General features: G+C 35.4%; 1 protein-coding gene across 1 annotated transcript in view; it reads right to left on the reverse strand.

Annotated features, from left to right (window-relative positions):
- Nucleotides 1-13,089, reverse strand: part of cgnl1 (cingulin-like 1) — a 73,782-nt gene that overhangs the window by 11,011 nt on the left and 49,682 nt on the right. Inside the window, exons 13-14 of the mRNA XM_003198999.7 lie at nt 6,370-6,528; nt 6,179-6,268 (exon numbers count right to left, since the gene is read on the reverse strand). Coding sequence (XP_003199047.2) covers nt 6,179-6,268; nt 6,370-6,528 — 249 coding nt within the window. The remainder of the gene's footprint in view (nt 1-6,178; nt 6,269-6,369; nt 6,529-13,089) is intronic.

Here is a 13,089-nt window from a genome sequence, read left to right on the forward strand (position 1 = left end):
GAAGACAGAGAGGAAAGAAGGATCAAAATTGAAAAGGAGAAAATGAAAGCGATCGATGGAGAGAAGATGGCTCTTTTTGTCCGCTGCCAGGCGTTAAGAGTGGATGATATTTTATGCCAATTAGCGTGTGACAGTGAGGCTCAGGAATGAGCGATGGACTGCGTGTGCCGCACTACCCTGCAGGGCGCTGCATCAGCAGAGCAGAAAACACACTGAAACTAATCAAAGCACGAGAGCCATACACACACACACACACACACACACACACACAGAGAGAGAGAGAGCATGTGAGCAAAGAGCCGGAGATTACTCTCATTTAGACAGCCGCTCATGCACCTGCTGCCATGGCCGCAGGTGTGTCCGTCCCAGCATCACCCCCACTCCTGAACGCCAGCCAGTCTACACAGAGCCCTCTACCGTTCCTGCTCACCTCTGCCTGAGCATAACACTATTGTGTCATATCCTCTATTTCCAGACAATTAAAAAAAGCTCACACGCTCCTCTCTTTCATAATCTATTAATCACGTCTTCAGCCTTGATCTAGATTTGTCACTTTATAAAGGGTACAAATGTGTTGCGACAGGTGCAATCGGACCAATGCACCAGATTAGCTTTTGGAAACAATAAGCAAAGGGACAAATTTGGGCTACTCATAGAAAGTTTCATGAGGTTACAGTTCAGGAAGTCATGGGTTCAACAAATGATGCATGATCCTAAAATTAACCGGCTTGTTAAAAAGAAAATACAACAAAAACTAGAAACTTTCAATTCACAATGGTGGTTTGGTTTTGTAGACACACTTCTATTATGTAAATTTTGTATATACCCAAACATCAAAAACAATGCTGCACTCGTATCTGTGCACATACAGCTATGGAAAACATCAACAGGCCACTTTTTACGCTTGGATATGAGTAAAAAGTTTATATTTATATTTATTTATTTGTTTATAATTATATTATTTATTAAAAGTCAAATTCTTCTGAATTTCACATTAAATACTGTCAATTACAACTTTGGACAATGTTTTATTTTTTAAAGTATTTTTGTTATTTTATGCAGAAAAACCACTCATTAGTAGTAATAATAAAAATATCAAAACAAACATAATATTTTTTACACAAATTTGAAATGGTCCCTCAATTATTTCACATAGCTGTATTACTATAGCTATATTATTATTATTTATTACTTTTATTAGCTGAAAGCTTGTAAAAAACTTACAAAATGTGTACAACACTCAGAAAAGCACCTGGGATTTTTTCTCACACATACACACACACTTCTAGATGGTGACGTGATTCCTATGTCTGTAATGAACTATAATTATAATTCCGATAACAAGAAAAGCAGTATTCTTGAGGCTTTTGTCTTTTTTAAAGCCCCAGTCAGATCACACGATTATTATTGCTGGTTACAAAGGCCACTAAGTCAGATTATGCAATTTTTTTTCTTGATAAAATCTTGACTTGTTGTGGGTAACAAATGTACCAGACTCCACAATCCTTCACGATCAGTCATCCCGTGACGCCTATGACAAGCTATATTTCCCAAAGCAGTCACAATTGTTGCTATAACAATATTCATTCATTCATTCATTTTATTTTCAGCTTAGTCCCTTTATTAATCTGGGGTCACCACAGTGGAATGAACCGCTAACTTATCCAGGATATGTTTTACGCAGCGGATGCCTTTCCAGCTGCAATCCATCACTGGGAAACATCCATACACACCCATTCACACACACACTACAAACAATTTAGCCTACCCAAATCACAAATACCACATGTTTTTGAACTTGTGGGAGAAACCGGAGCACCCGGAGGAAACCTATACCAACACGGGGAGAACATGCAAACGCGATTGTGCTACCCACTGTGTCACCTTGCTGCCCACTATATTTCTTATCTCAATTAAAAAAATGTTTTAATATTATTTTAATCTTAATAAACACTTATTCTTGCAGACAATTAATAATTACATTATTTAAGGGCATTTCTTACTACATGGATAGGATCAAACTTATGATTCCTTTTTAATATGAAGATATTTTCTTTTAAATCTAAATGTATATTTTCCTGCCAGGGTTGCTTATTAAACACTTCCTCACCTAAACTTGCCACGAGTAAAACGGAGAAAATGAAAGCACTTAAGCACCAAGGAAAAATCTTTGCTTTGTTATATAAAATAATAATCTAGCCTAAATAAAATTAAAGTAAAATATTCACAGTTTCAGAGAAGCCAAAATTAAACTTTTTTCACTATTAATGACAAATTTGAATAAGCAAGAAATGCTTTTTCAATGTAATTGCAGCATGTTCCTAGATTACCTCGGAAGAACAAACTCAGTTGAAGGCTGAGAGAACTCAGAAACTTGTTGTGAGAATGGAGATGTCTGCTTATTTGTTCCAGTCTGTCAGAAAAAAATGCTTAAAACTATGATTTTGGAAAAGGTAAAGTTTGCATAACCAATGATTGATCTTTTCCACCTGTGACCCACCCATAAGTAAATATGCAGCCTATTATTTGATTACCTGACTGCCAAATTAATGCAGGACCTCCTCATATAACTGAGAATTGATGTGCTCCTATTGCACAGTGTCACCCACGTGATGGAACTCATCATGAAAAAAATGAAACATGCTAGACTGTTGTGAGGCGTTGCAGACATGTTATCGATTGTCGTAAACTATGCCACATTACACAAGAATAAACAATTGAATCTTGTGTCACAACTCCCATTTATGGTTGACGAATAGCCACAACACCCTACGTCAAGGAAATCGTGCCAAAATCGTGAAAAATGTATGTGATCTGACCAGGGATTTGTGGTTGGATCTTGTGACATCATGTTCTTTAAATGTCTTTGCCCTATTCTATGCTCATATTCTAGACACCAGAGTTAAATTGTAGGCAAAACAAGAAAATAATAAGCCCTCTTGTTTCCTGCGCAACAAAGTTTTAAATAAAGAGTTTGTTTTTAATCAAACCAATTCTGAATACACCCAAAAACTGACATTGCAGAAACCACACCTCATTTCTCAAGCAGCATATATTATTTTTGTCTCAGACTCCAAAATGCTCCCTCTACCAGCTTTGTCAGTCAGACAGTAAGATTCTCTCTAGCCTCTTGCTTCAAATGTCTGCTTGGGCCAAAATGCTTTCAGAGTGAGATCTGCCACTGGCCGACCTGAGATGCCTGGCCACTTTCATATTCTGGCCGAAGTGGAGCTTTTGCAGAGAGCGCTTAATTGATGCCTGAATTTTGGAAAGGCACTCTCTCAGCAGGAGGCAGGCTGCCAAACAGAGCGATTACGCAAGCTCTTGCACAATGCTCTCCCACTCCATCTTTCTCTCGCTCTGGTGTGAATTAACTCTAGTGCGACTTTTAAAAGACGAACCCAACAATGGATCAAGTATTCAAGCTAAATAGCTGTAGCTTTGAGCAGAGATCATGAAAACAGTAGCGTCTACATTCTAAGGTGTACAGACATGATTCCAAACTATTTCTTCAGCAAGTTTTAAAGGAACACACTACTTTTTTGGAAATGGGCTCTTTTTACAAGTCACTTTAAAGTTTAATAGTTGAGGTTTACCATTTTTAATTCATTAAGTCGAACACACAGGCTGGTGGGTGTACTTTAAGCTTAGCTTGGCATAAATCCTTGTATCACATTAGACGTCTCACTAAAAAACATCAAAAAAGATTTTAGCTATTTTCCTATTTAAAGCTGGACTCATCTGTAGGTACGTTGTGAACTAAGACCAACAGAAAATAAAAAGTTGCTATTTTCTAAGTCAATATGGCTAGGAACTATACTCTCATTCGAGTATAATAATCAAGGAACTTTGCTGCCAAACCATTGCAGCAGCAGGTACAATGATATTATGCACTGCCTGAAAATAGACCCTAGCTAGGTAACTAGGAATTTATTGAGTGAGATGCTAATAATCCAATCCGATTCAATGATTTATTCTAAGCTAAGCTAAAAGTGATCAGTTGAATAGATTAAGAAATTATAAAACTCAATAGTTCAACTCTTAAAAAATGTAAAATGAGCCTATTTTTAAAAGAACTGAAGTGCTCCTTAAAGATAAATCCAGACATCAAGTCTTTAATTTCATTTTCTCAACCTTTTCTCTAGGTTTCGCTGTTCGCCGTCATGTCATTCTGGCTGATAATTTGCTGAACTCGGCATATGCATCGTATTTTTGTTTTGTTTTATGTGGCTTTACACAGTCATTTGCCTTTTTGAATGAATTTTCTACAATTATCAGATGATATGGCATGATGTGTGCACTTTATTCTGCGCACAAACCATTCAAGTAGCCTCTATTTCAAAGGTGAGTGAAAATATATACTTATATCTATAAATGTATTTGTTTTATTTAAGATCATTTATCATTTATAACTTTCTTTAGACCTGTAAAACACTCCAGAATCTGACAGACTGAATAGCTGTAGGCTCTAGAACAGTCATCTGAAGTGTTGTCATACAGTTTTATGTCTAGATTTTATCAATAGCCTTGCATTAACTAACAGACTGTATTTGAAGTTTTTTGAAGTAGTTTTCTTCCTGTAGAAAACAGTCATAAGTACAATGCTTAGTAGCTCAATGTATTACATCAATCTTTTTAAAAGTCTAAACACTTTATTCATATAGTGTACAACCAAGCACTTGTGGTCAGAACACAAACGAACCACAGTTAATGAAGTATTAAAGAGTTTCTGCCAAAGAAAAGCCTGTTTAAGCAAAATTATAGCAGGCGTCTAGCTCCTCTCACGCTCTGCCTTTTTGCCCTTGTTTAGAATCCCCCGGTCGGTGCGATGACGCGCAAACAAAATGGTCTTCAGAAACCTCTGGGTGATGTCATGGATACTATGTCCATATCTTGTCAGTCTATGCATTTTCTGTGCATAGTAAAAAAAAAAGTGAACCGCTTAGAGGCATCTTAAAAACAAAAACCTGTTAATCTGTTTATTAGTCAAAAGAGCCATGCAAGTAGTTTGAGGTTTTTAGTTTTAATAGGGCATTGATGATGTGTGCTTGACAACCCACCTGTAGAAATACTCTAACTCTAACTAGCTAGGCCATATGAACAGAAAAGGATCATGATAACAATTTTTATATCAATTAATATCAATAATTATCTCAACAAATGTCAAATTTTTGTTTCTTTAAAAAATTAAAGGCTAATGTCTGACTCCGAGAGAAAGCTGTATGTAAACGCCAGACAGTCAATTTGTTAAATTACTACTTAAATGTTTAAAGTTAATTACCTTATAAATACGAAGTACCATATTCATTCATTCATTTTCTTTTGGCCTAGTCCCTTTATTCATCAGGGATCACCACAGTGGAATGAACCGCCAATTTATTAAGCATACACAACGGATGCCCTTCCAGCCGCGACCCAACACTGGGAAAAAGTACAATATGTATGATGATTTTTGTATTTAAATCTTGTATTGAGTAAATCTTGCAGCCATTTTTCCTTACTATAGGTTAACAGAAGTATAAATTCCTGAATGTTCTAATAGGTGACATCAAATCATGAATTTGTTGTTCCCTTATTTTGAGCATAAAATACAGAAGCAAATGCATAACATCTTTAAAGATAGTATTGACTTTCATTTCATTTAAATTCGACAATGTGATCCATTGTATCACACATTTAGATCATTGTAATTTAGGCAAACCATGCATATAGCACCTTATTGTCATTTTAAAATGCACAAATTCTATAGCTTAACAATTACAGTAATAATATTCAATTTTTCCTATAATGCATGTCTACATTAGTATATATAATTAAATTCACATCTTGTAAATCTTTCAATGCTGTCACAATACTAGCTGCAGTTACATATGCTACAGTAAATCTATAGTAAATCTGTGGAATAGCCTTCTAAATTGCCCTCTTGGCATGAAAACAAAGAAACAAACTTGCGCAGCTGTTTGCACGAATGGATAAACAGTCCGTGTGGCACAAATGAGCAGCGCAGATTAGTTCTGCTGATATTGATAACATTTATCAAACACTTGTTGTCATTTTTCAGAGGGAAAGATACATTAATACTTGTTAATATTTTATTGCCGAGTCCTTTTTAGTTTTGATGATTTCACCATTTATCATTGCATAGTAAGAGAATACGAGTGCGTCTGAAGGATCTCACCTGTTCTCTTCCTCTGTCTATTCTGTCCATCAGCAACTCTCCGCTCTGTCTCTCCTCCTCCAGCTCCATCTGCACTGCAGACAGACGGTCCTATTGACAGACAGTATCACATTTACATTACAGCAAATATGCTCTATATGTATTGAGCAGTTCAGTAAACACTGGATGAGATGTCTCTATTAGCGCTTCACCTCTAAAACTTTGACTTGTCTGGTTTTGTCGTTTGAGTGAGCTTTGGATTCCGTCTCGACCTCCAGTTCAAAAACCTTGTGCTCCAGGTCCTTCACTGTCTGCAGCGCTTCATCTCTGTCTCTCTGACACTGACGCAGATCCTCCTGCACATGAGCCAGCTGGAACACACAAACACAGTCACAGTTTAGTATCTGTATCACAGGCCTACAGGAGGCTTTTGCACATTTTCAGAACTGATAGTCTCTATTTTTGACTGCCTAAGTCTCAAGATCACTCACCTACAGTTTAGTTAGATTTTTTACAAAAAAGCCTGAAATATGCACATCACTCTTATTTTGATGTGTCTCCATCGGCTACCGTTGAGACAAAGAATCAAATTTAAAATCCTTCTTTTTGTGTATAAAGCCTTGGTTTGGGCCTCTATTATTAATCCCAACTGAATGTGGCCTACACTCCATCCAGATATTTGCGCTCCGCTGATCAGTTTTTATTGAAAGTCCCAAAGGCCACCTTGAAAGTAGGGGCGAGCGTGCATTTGCCATAGCCAGTCCTCGCCTTTGGGATGCGCTGCCACTAGAATTATAAATGGCTTCGTCACTGCTTGATTGATTGATTGATTTATTTTATTTGACAATTTTTACAAAAATATACAAACAAGTCCGGTTGGAATAATTCATCCATATTTTAAAAACTGTCGAGGATAAAATACACAAAAAAGCCACAGGCTTATTTGCATTGTTGTCCTCGATATTCTTAAAAAATGAATGAGCAAATCATAAATGGAGTGCAACCATCATCAGCTCAGCAACTCGGCACAAAAAAATCCTCAACTTCAACAGTAATACAACTACTTTTTAATTTCCCTTCTAAAAACATGCTCAAATGGAATCTCTTTAAGAATCGTAGGCAAAGCATTCTAAGCAACAGAGCTAGTACACACAAAAAAAGAATTTCTAACCGTTTCACTCTTAAATCTACAAGGATAAAAATCTCTGCTGCTCCCTCTTGAGTGGCAGTGTACCTCACTTACTAAAACATAATAATTAAGAAAATATTTTGGGACCATTTTCTTTAAAATCTTAAACACCATCACTAATTTCAGAAATTTTACCCTTTTATCAACTTTAAAAAATTTACTCTGACTGTAATATTCATTATTTAAATGTGTCAGTGGAAATACTTTCATCACAATTCTACACAACTTATTTTGGGCCGTCTGCAATTTATTTGTCATTGTTTTTAGAACTGCCACTGTACCAAAAAGCTGCAGCATAGTCAAAGTATGGCTGCACTAATTAACTAGCTAATATTTTTAAAGTTTGGTATCTAGGAACTAATAGGCTAATAAGCAATAAGGTAATAAAAGCTCTAGGAGCTTAATATTTAGAACACATTTTTAAATGGACAATTACAAACCATCTTCTAAAATGCAACCTAAATATTTAACTTCATGTTTTGTTGTAATAATTTGATGGCCTACTTTTACCTCTGACATGAAGCATTTTCTTTGTTTCGCAGCTGAACCAAATAAAATAAAGTCAGTTTTAACCGAATATAAGGACAATTTATTAAGGCAAAACTATTTAGAGACTTCCTCAATTAGTTTACTAATTTTTATTTTCAATAAATTCCTTCCTCTCATGAGACACAATTATTGCTGCATCATCTGCTGCATTTTTGAACAAACCATTTTCAAATCACTGATGTATATTAAAAAAGCAATGAACCTAAAACACTGCCTTTTGAAACCCCATAAGTGATTGGCGAATAATCTGAAAACACTTCATTTAAATCTATTTGACATCTGTTTTTAAGGTAAGATTTTATCCTTTTATAGGCCAAATTACCGAAACCCATTGCTTTTACTTTTAAAAGCAATATTCTGTGGTCAACTCTATATGACTGTAAGTCTAAATTAAAGACTTTTCTAGGTCTTTTGAAGCATAAGTCCTTTCCCTGGGAGGTGGGGTTCATTTTTTTTTTTTTTTTAAGTATTGTGGTCAACTGTGGTAGCATCTTTTAACTGGGCGAAATATTTAAAGGGTCTAGTACTTTCTTGTTTTTGGCATTGAAACCAAACTGCTTTTGTATAATGTTAACATCTTTTATGCTCTTACATTATTACATTGTGTCTATTGCTGTTTTCTTTATTATGCCAATACAGCTTTTTTGTATTTTCTCTTTAAAGCACTTCGCGTGACCTTGTGGCAATTGGAAATGTGCTATATTAATAATAAACTGAACTTGAACTTGATAGTGGCTGTGAAGTGAAATTTTATTTCGGTAAAAACATGTTAAAAGATTACTCTTTTTGAAATCTGTTATATGAAAGCTTAGTTAAATTAGGCAATAAGCACATCAGTGGAGAGAAAAGTATAATGCTTAAGTAAAGGACAATCAACAGAGTGCATTGATAAATGATTTTAATGCATGATGCGAAGGCAAAGATCCACCCGATGTAAAACGCTTCCTATTAATGTTTGAGGTAACTGCATTTATTTCAAACAGTCCATGGAACAATATATCAGAATATGATATTGTATTTTATATTACCAAGCCCTAACTTTGGAATAATTCTCGAAGAGACTATTATGTTTACCAAATACCGCAAATGTATTTGATAAAACAAAATGAAATAAGTACAGTTCAATTAAATACAATTAAATGAAATTACATTAAAATACAATAAAATGTAATACAATTGAATAAAATTACATTTAAAAAAAATAAAATTAAATACAATTAAATTAAATACAGTTCAATTAAATTGTATTTATTTAAATTAAATTAACTGCAATTCAATTGTATTTAATTTAATTGTATTTAATTTAATTGTACTTAATGTAATGTAATTTAATTTAATTGTATATAATTAGATTAAATTAAATACAATTAAATTACATTAAATTAAATATAAAAAAACTGCCCCCAAAAACTGACTCACTGATATGTGTATTGCAGAGATTTTAATAATAAGAGACTTATTTTATAATATATAAAAATATATATTGCATATTTACAGCCTGCAACACTACTAAAGAAACTGATATACTGATATATCACACACATACTTGTCATAACTTTATGTATGATTTAAAAATCAGTTTGATTGTCATTGCCATTTAATTCATGATATGTATGTGCTTTATACAGTACAGTGGATCACTTAAATGAAAGAAGCTTTTCAGTGAAGTAAAGCATTTTACTTCTAATCAGAAATCCAGATTTAATTCATACTATTATCTACTAAAGTCCTAAGAGGCCATGCATTAAAATATGTTTTCTTTTGTTTTCTCATGATCTCGACATAACAAAAAATTATGTTGTGATCACAACTTATTTATTTTTTTGCTTTTATTTATGTATTAATTATTATTAGTTTAATTGTTAATCACATCTTCATCATAAACACAACAGATACTTCCAGCGTTTATGTGCATACGGTAGCTTCATATCACATTATTTACAGTGATTCACTTTTGAAAGTAATTGTAAATAACTTGCGCAAAGGATCAAAGCAAAAGCAGGTTCTTCATCATTCTTCATAATTTATTTCATACATGCAGCAACTTATTTTGCGCCATATAGAGTTGCTTTAATATGGTAACAGTTGAGGGAATATTATTGTAAATAACAATATATAATCATTTTCATAAATATAATCATGAATGTATATTATTCATGAGCTCCACCATTTGCGCTGTTTATTATGGCTGTTCTGAACGCCTTTAACGTGTTCCACTAATGCACGTCTGCAGTTAGGCTATTCTCCTCATGTTTGCAGGGCGGGTGCAGACTCACTGCTCTAGGCTTAACACTCATGCTGCCCCTTCATCATAAACAATCATTAGGTTACATGAGGAATGTTCTGTTTTAAAGGCCGGAATGTACATCTGAAAATTAATGGTGGCGTGGTCACACATTACTACACTACTACTACTACTAATAATAATAATAGTAATAATAATAATAATAATAATAATACACAAATAAATAAAAGAAAAATAAAGTAACTTTTTGTTATGTCGAGGTCACAAGAAAACAAGATGTCAAGATCATGAGATAATTAAGTCGTGATCCCAACAAAACAAGAGAGAAACAAGAATTTGAATGCATGGCCTCTTAGAACCTCTGTAATTATCAGCTCTCCCATGTTTACATTTTCACTTTTGAATTTTTGACCTTGACGGATAGCACAAAGGAAATTAATCTAAATTTAATCAGGAAGGTCACTTTAACAAGGGGTTTGAACTCCTGAAATTATCTTAATACAAACCTCAATATAAACCTCATTTAGGCCTGCTTTTGACTAAAATGGTGTGGTCATTCAGAAACGAAAGTCATTCATTCAAAGTCTGGTCAAAAAAAAGTTAAGATATGATTTTTTTTTTCATTTCACTAGAAGTGTATTCTAGAAGTATAGTGCATTTTTATTTCTATTTTTTTCCTATGCTTCATACACAGCCATGTCCTTGCAGCTTTCAAAGTATATTCAACTACAGATGAGCTCAGATGGAGGAGTTTCACATGTACACAGTACTACTGAGTGGATTTGTTCTGTTTGAACATTCATCTTACATGTGTAATAGTGTATGTGAAGAGTTCTGTACAAACAGAAAAGTTGATGTCCATGAAAACAAGGACAGTGTGCAAAATGTAGATAGCTAAAGTACACTTTGGAGCTTTACAGTGAGTCAGTGAGCACATGGTATCATATTCGTGTTGTGTGGCAAGATTAAAGGGATAGTTCACCCAAAAACAAACCTCCTGCCATGATTTACTCACCCTCTATTTGTTCCAAAACTGTTTCGTTCGTCTGTTGAACGCAAAGTAAGATACACTGAAGAATGTCAGGGAGAAAGCCAGAGACTTCCAAAGTATTTTTGCTCCTACTATGATGTCAAAAGCTTTTTTTCCAGCATTTCTCAAAATATCTTGTTTTATGTTCAATAGAAGACTGAAAAATCATAAGTTTAGAACCACTTCAGTAAATGGTGAGGAAACATTCCTTTTTGGGTGCACTAACTAAATATTTGCTGTCTTTTCCCTTCAGTTACAGTTTTGACCACCAGATGCTGCTTTTGTCAAGAGTGAAGTAACAAATGATTTTTAGCTTTGCCCATCATTTTAAAGAAACAGCAGGTTAGTAAAAGTCTATTATAATCCTTTCTTCCTCCAGAGGATAAAATGTGTTAATGTGATCACCGCATGTAACAAACACACACAGTGAGTCTTGATGTTTTACAGAAGTGAGCAGCAAAGGAAACAGCTGCAAGAGTGAGGTCATGATCTGAAAGAGGAGAGGAGAATGAGTGTAAGAGGAGGAATTCTGGGAGGATGAGGAGTCAGCGGGTCGTCGCTCAGACCCGACACTCCCCACAGGAACCCTGTATCGTTCACTTCCTCACACACAGCTGTGCAGAAGAGGAGGTACCATGCTAACATCTCCTTTCTTCTCTTTACTCTGTTTTTCTATGTATATTTCTTCCTGATACTTTCTTCTACTCTGCACATCAATTAAGGCCATTTTTGCTCTTCGCTTAGGGCAAAATAATAATTAAATGTCTAGTAAAGTGTTTTGGAATGTGCATTTGTGTTCAATGCATGACGAAATTTGAACTGAAACATGGAAACATGAAGACAGAGTGGGACAGAGCTCAACCCCCCCTTTAAAAAAAAAAAAAACAGCCAATAGCATTTACTATCATCACACAGCTCAGCTAGAGAGAGTGGTTGAGCTCAAGTGCACATAGCAAAAGCATCTTGAAAGGGGCGGGGCATGTCAGATTCTAGAGAGCATTTGATTGGTCAGAAAATTTTATGAGAAACTGAAGTATGAGGTCACGTGAAAAAATTGGTCGATCCATTTAGGTGGAAGTGTAAAAAATGCTAGCTTTGGATGTTTATATAGCCTTAATGCAAATTTTGTCACTGTTGTAGAGGACACAACTTATACACTTTATTAGGTACACCTTACTAGTACCAGGTTGGACCCCCTTTTCCTTTCAAAACTGCCTTAATCCTTCGTGGCATAGATTCAACAGGGTACTGGAGATATTCCTCAGAGATGCACATCCATGATGCGAATCTCCCATTCCACCACATCCCAAAGGTACTCTATTGGATTGAGTACTGGTGACTGTGGAGGCCATATGAGAACAGAATTGTCATGTTTAAGAACCAGTCTGAGATTACTCAGGCTTTATGACATGGCGCGTTATCCTGCTGGAAGTAGCCATCAGAAGATGGGTCCACTGTGGTCATAAAGGGATGGACATGGTCAGCAACAATACTTGGGTAGGCTGTGGGGTTGACACGATGCTCAATTTTGATTCTAATGGGCCCAAAGTGTGCCAATAATGTATCCCCCACACCATTACACCACCACCACCAGCCTGAACCGTTGATACAAGGCAGAATGGATCCAAGCTTTCATATTGTTGATGCCAAATTCTGACTCTACCATTCAAATGGCAGCAAAAATCAAGACTCATCAGACAAGGCAATGTTTTTCCAATTTTCTATTGTCCAATTTTGGTGAGCCTGTGTGAATTGTAGCCTTAGTTTCCTGTTCTTGGCTGACAGGAGTGGCACCCGGTGTGGTCTTCTGCTGCTGTAGCCCATCTGCCTCAAGGTTGGATGTGTTGTGCGTTCAGAGATGCTCTTCTGCAGACCTCGGTTGTAATGAGTGGTTATTTGAGTTACTGTTGCCTTTCTTT

The sequence above is a fragment of the Danio rerio genome, chromosome 7 (assembly GCF_049306965.1).
Source record: "Danio rerio strain Tuebingen ecotype United States chromosome 7, GRCz12tu, whole genome shotgun sequence".
NCBI lineage: Eukaryota > Metazoa > Chordata > Actinopteri > Cypriniformes > Danionidae > Danio > Danio rerio.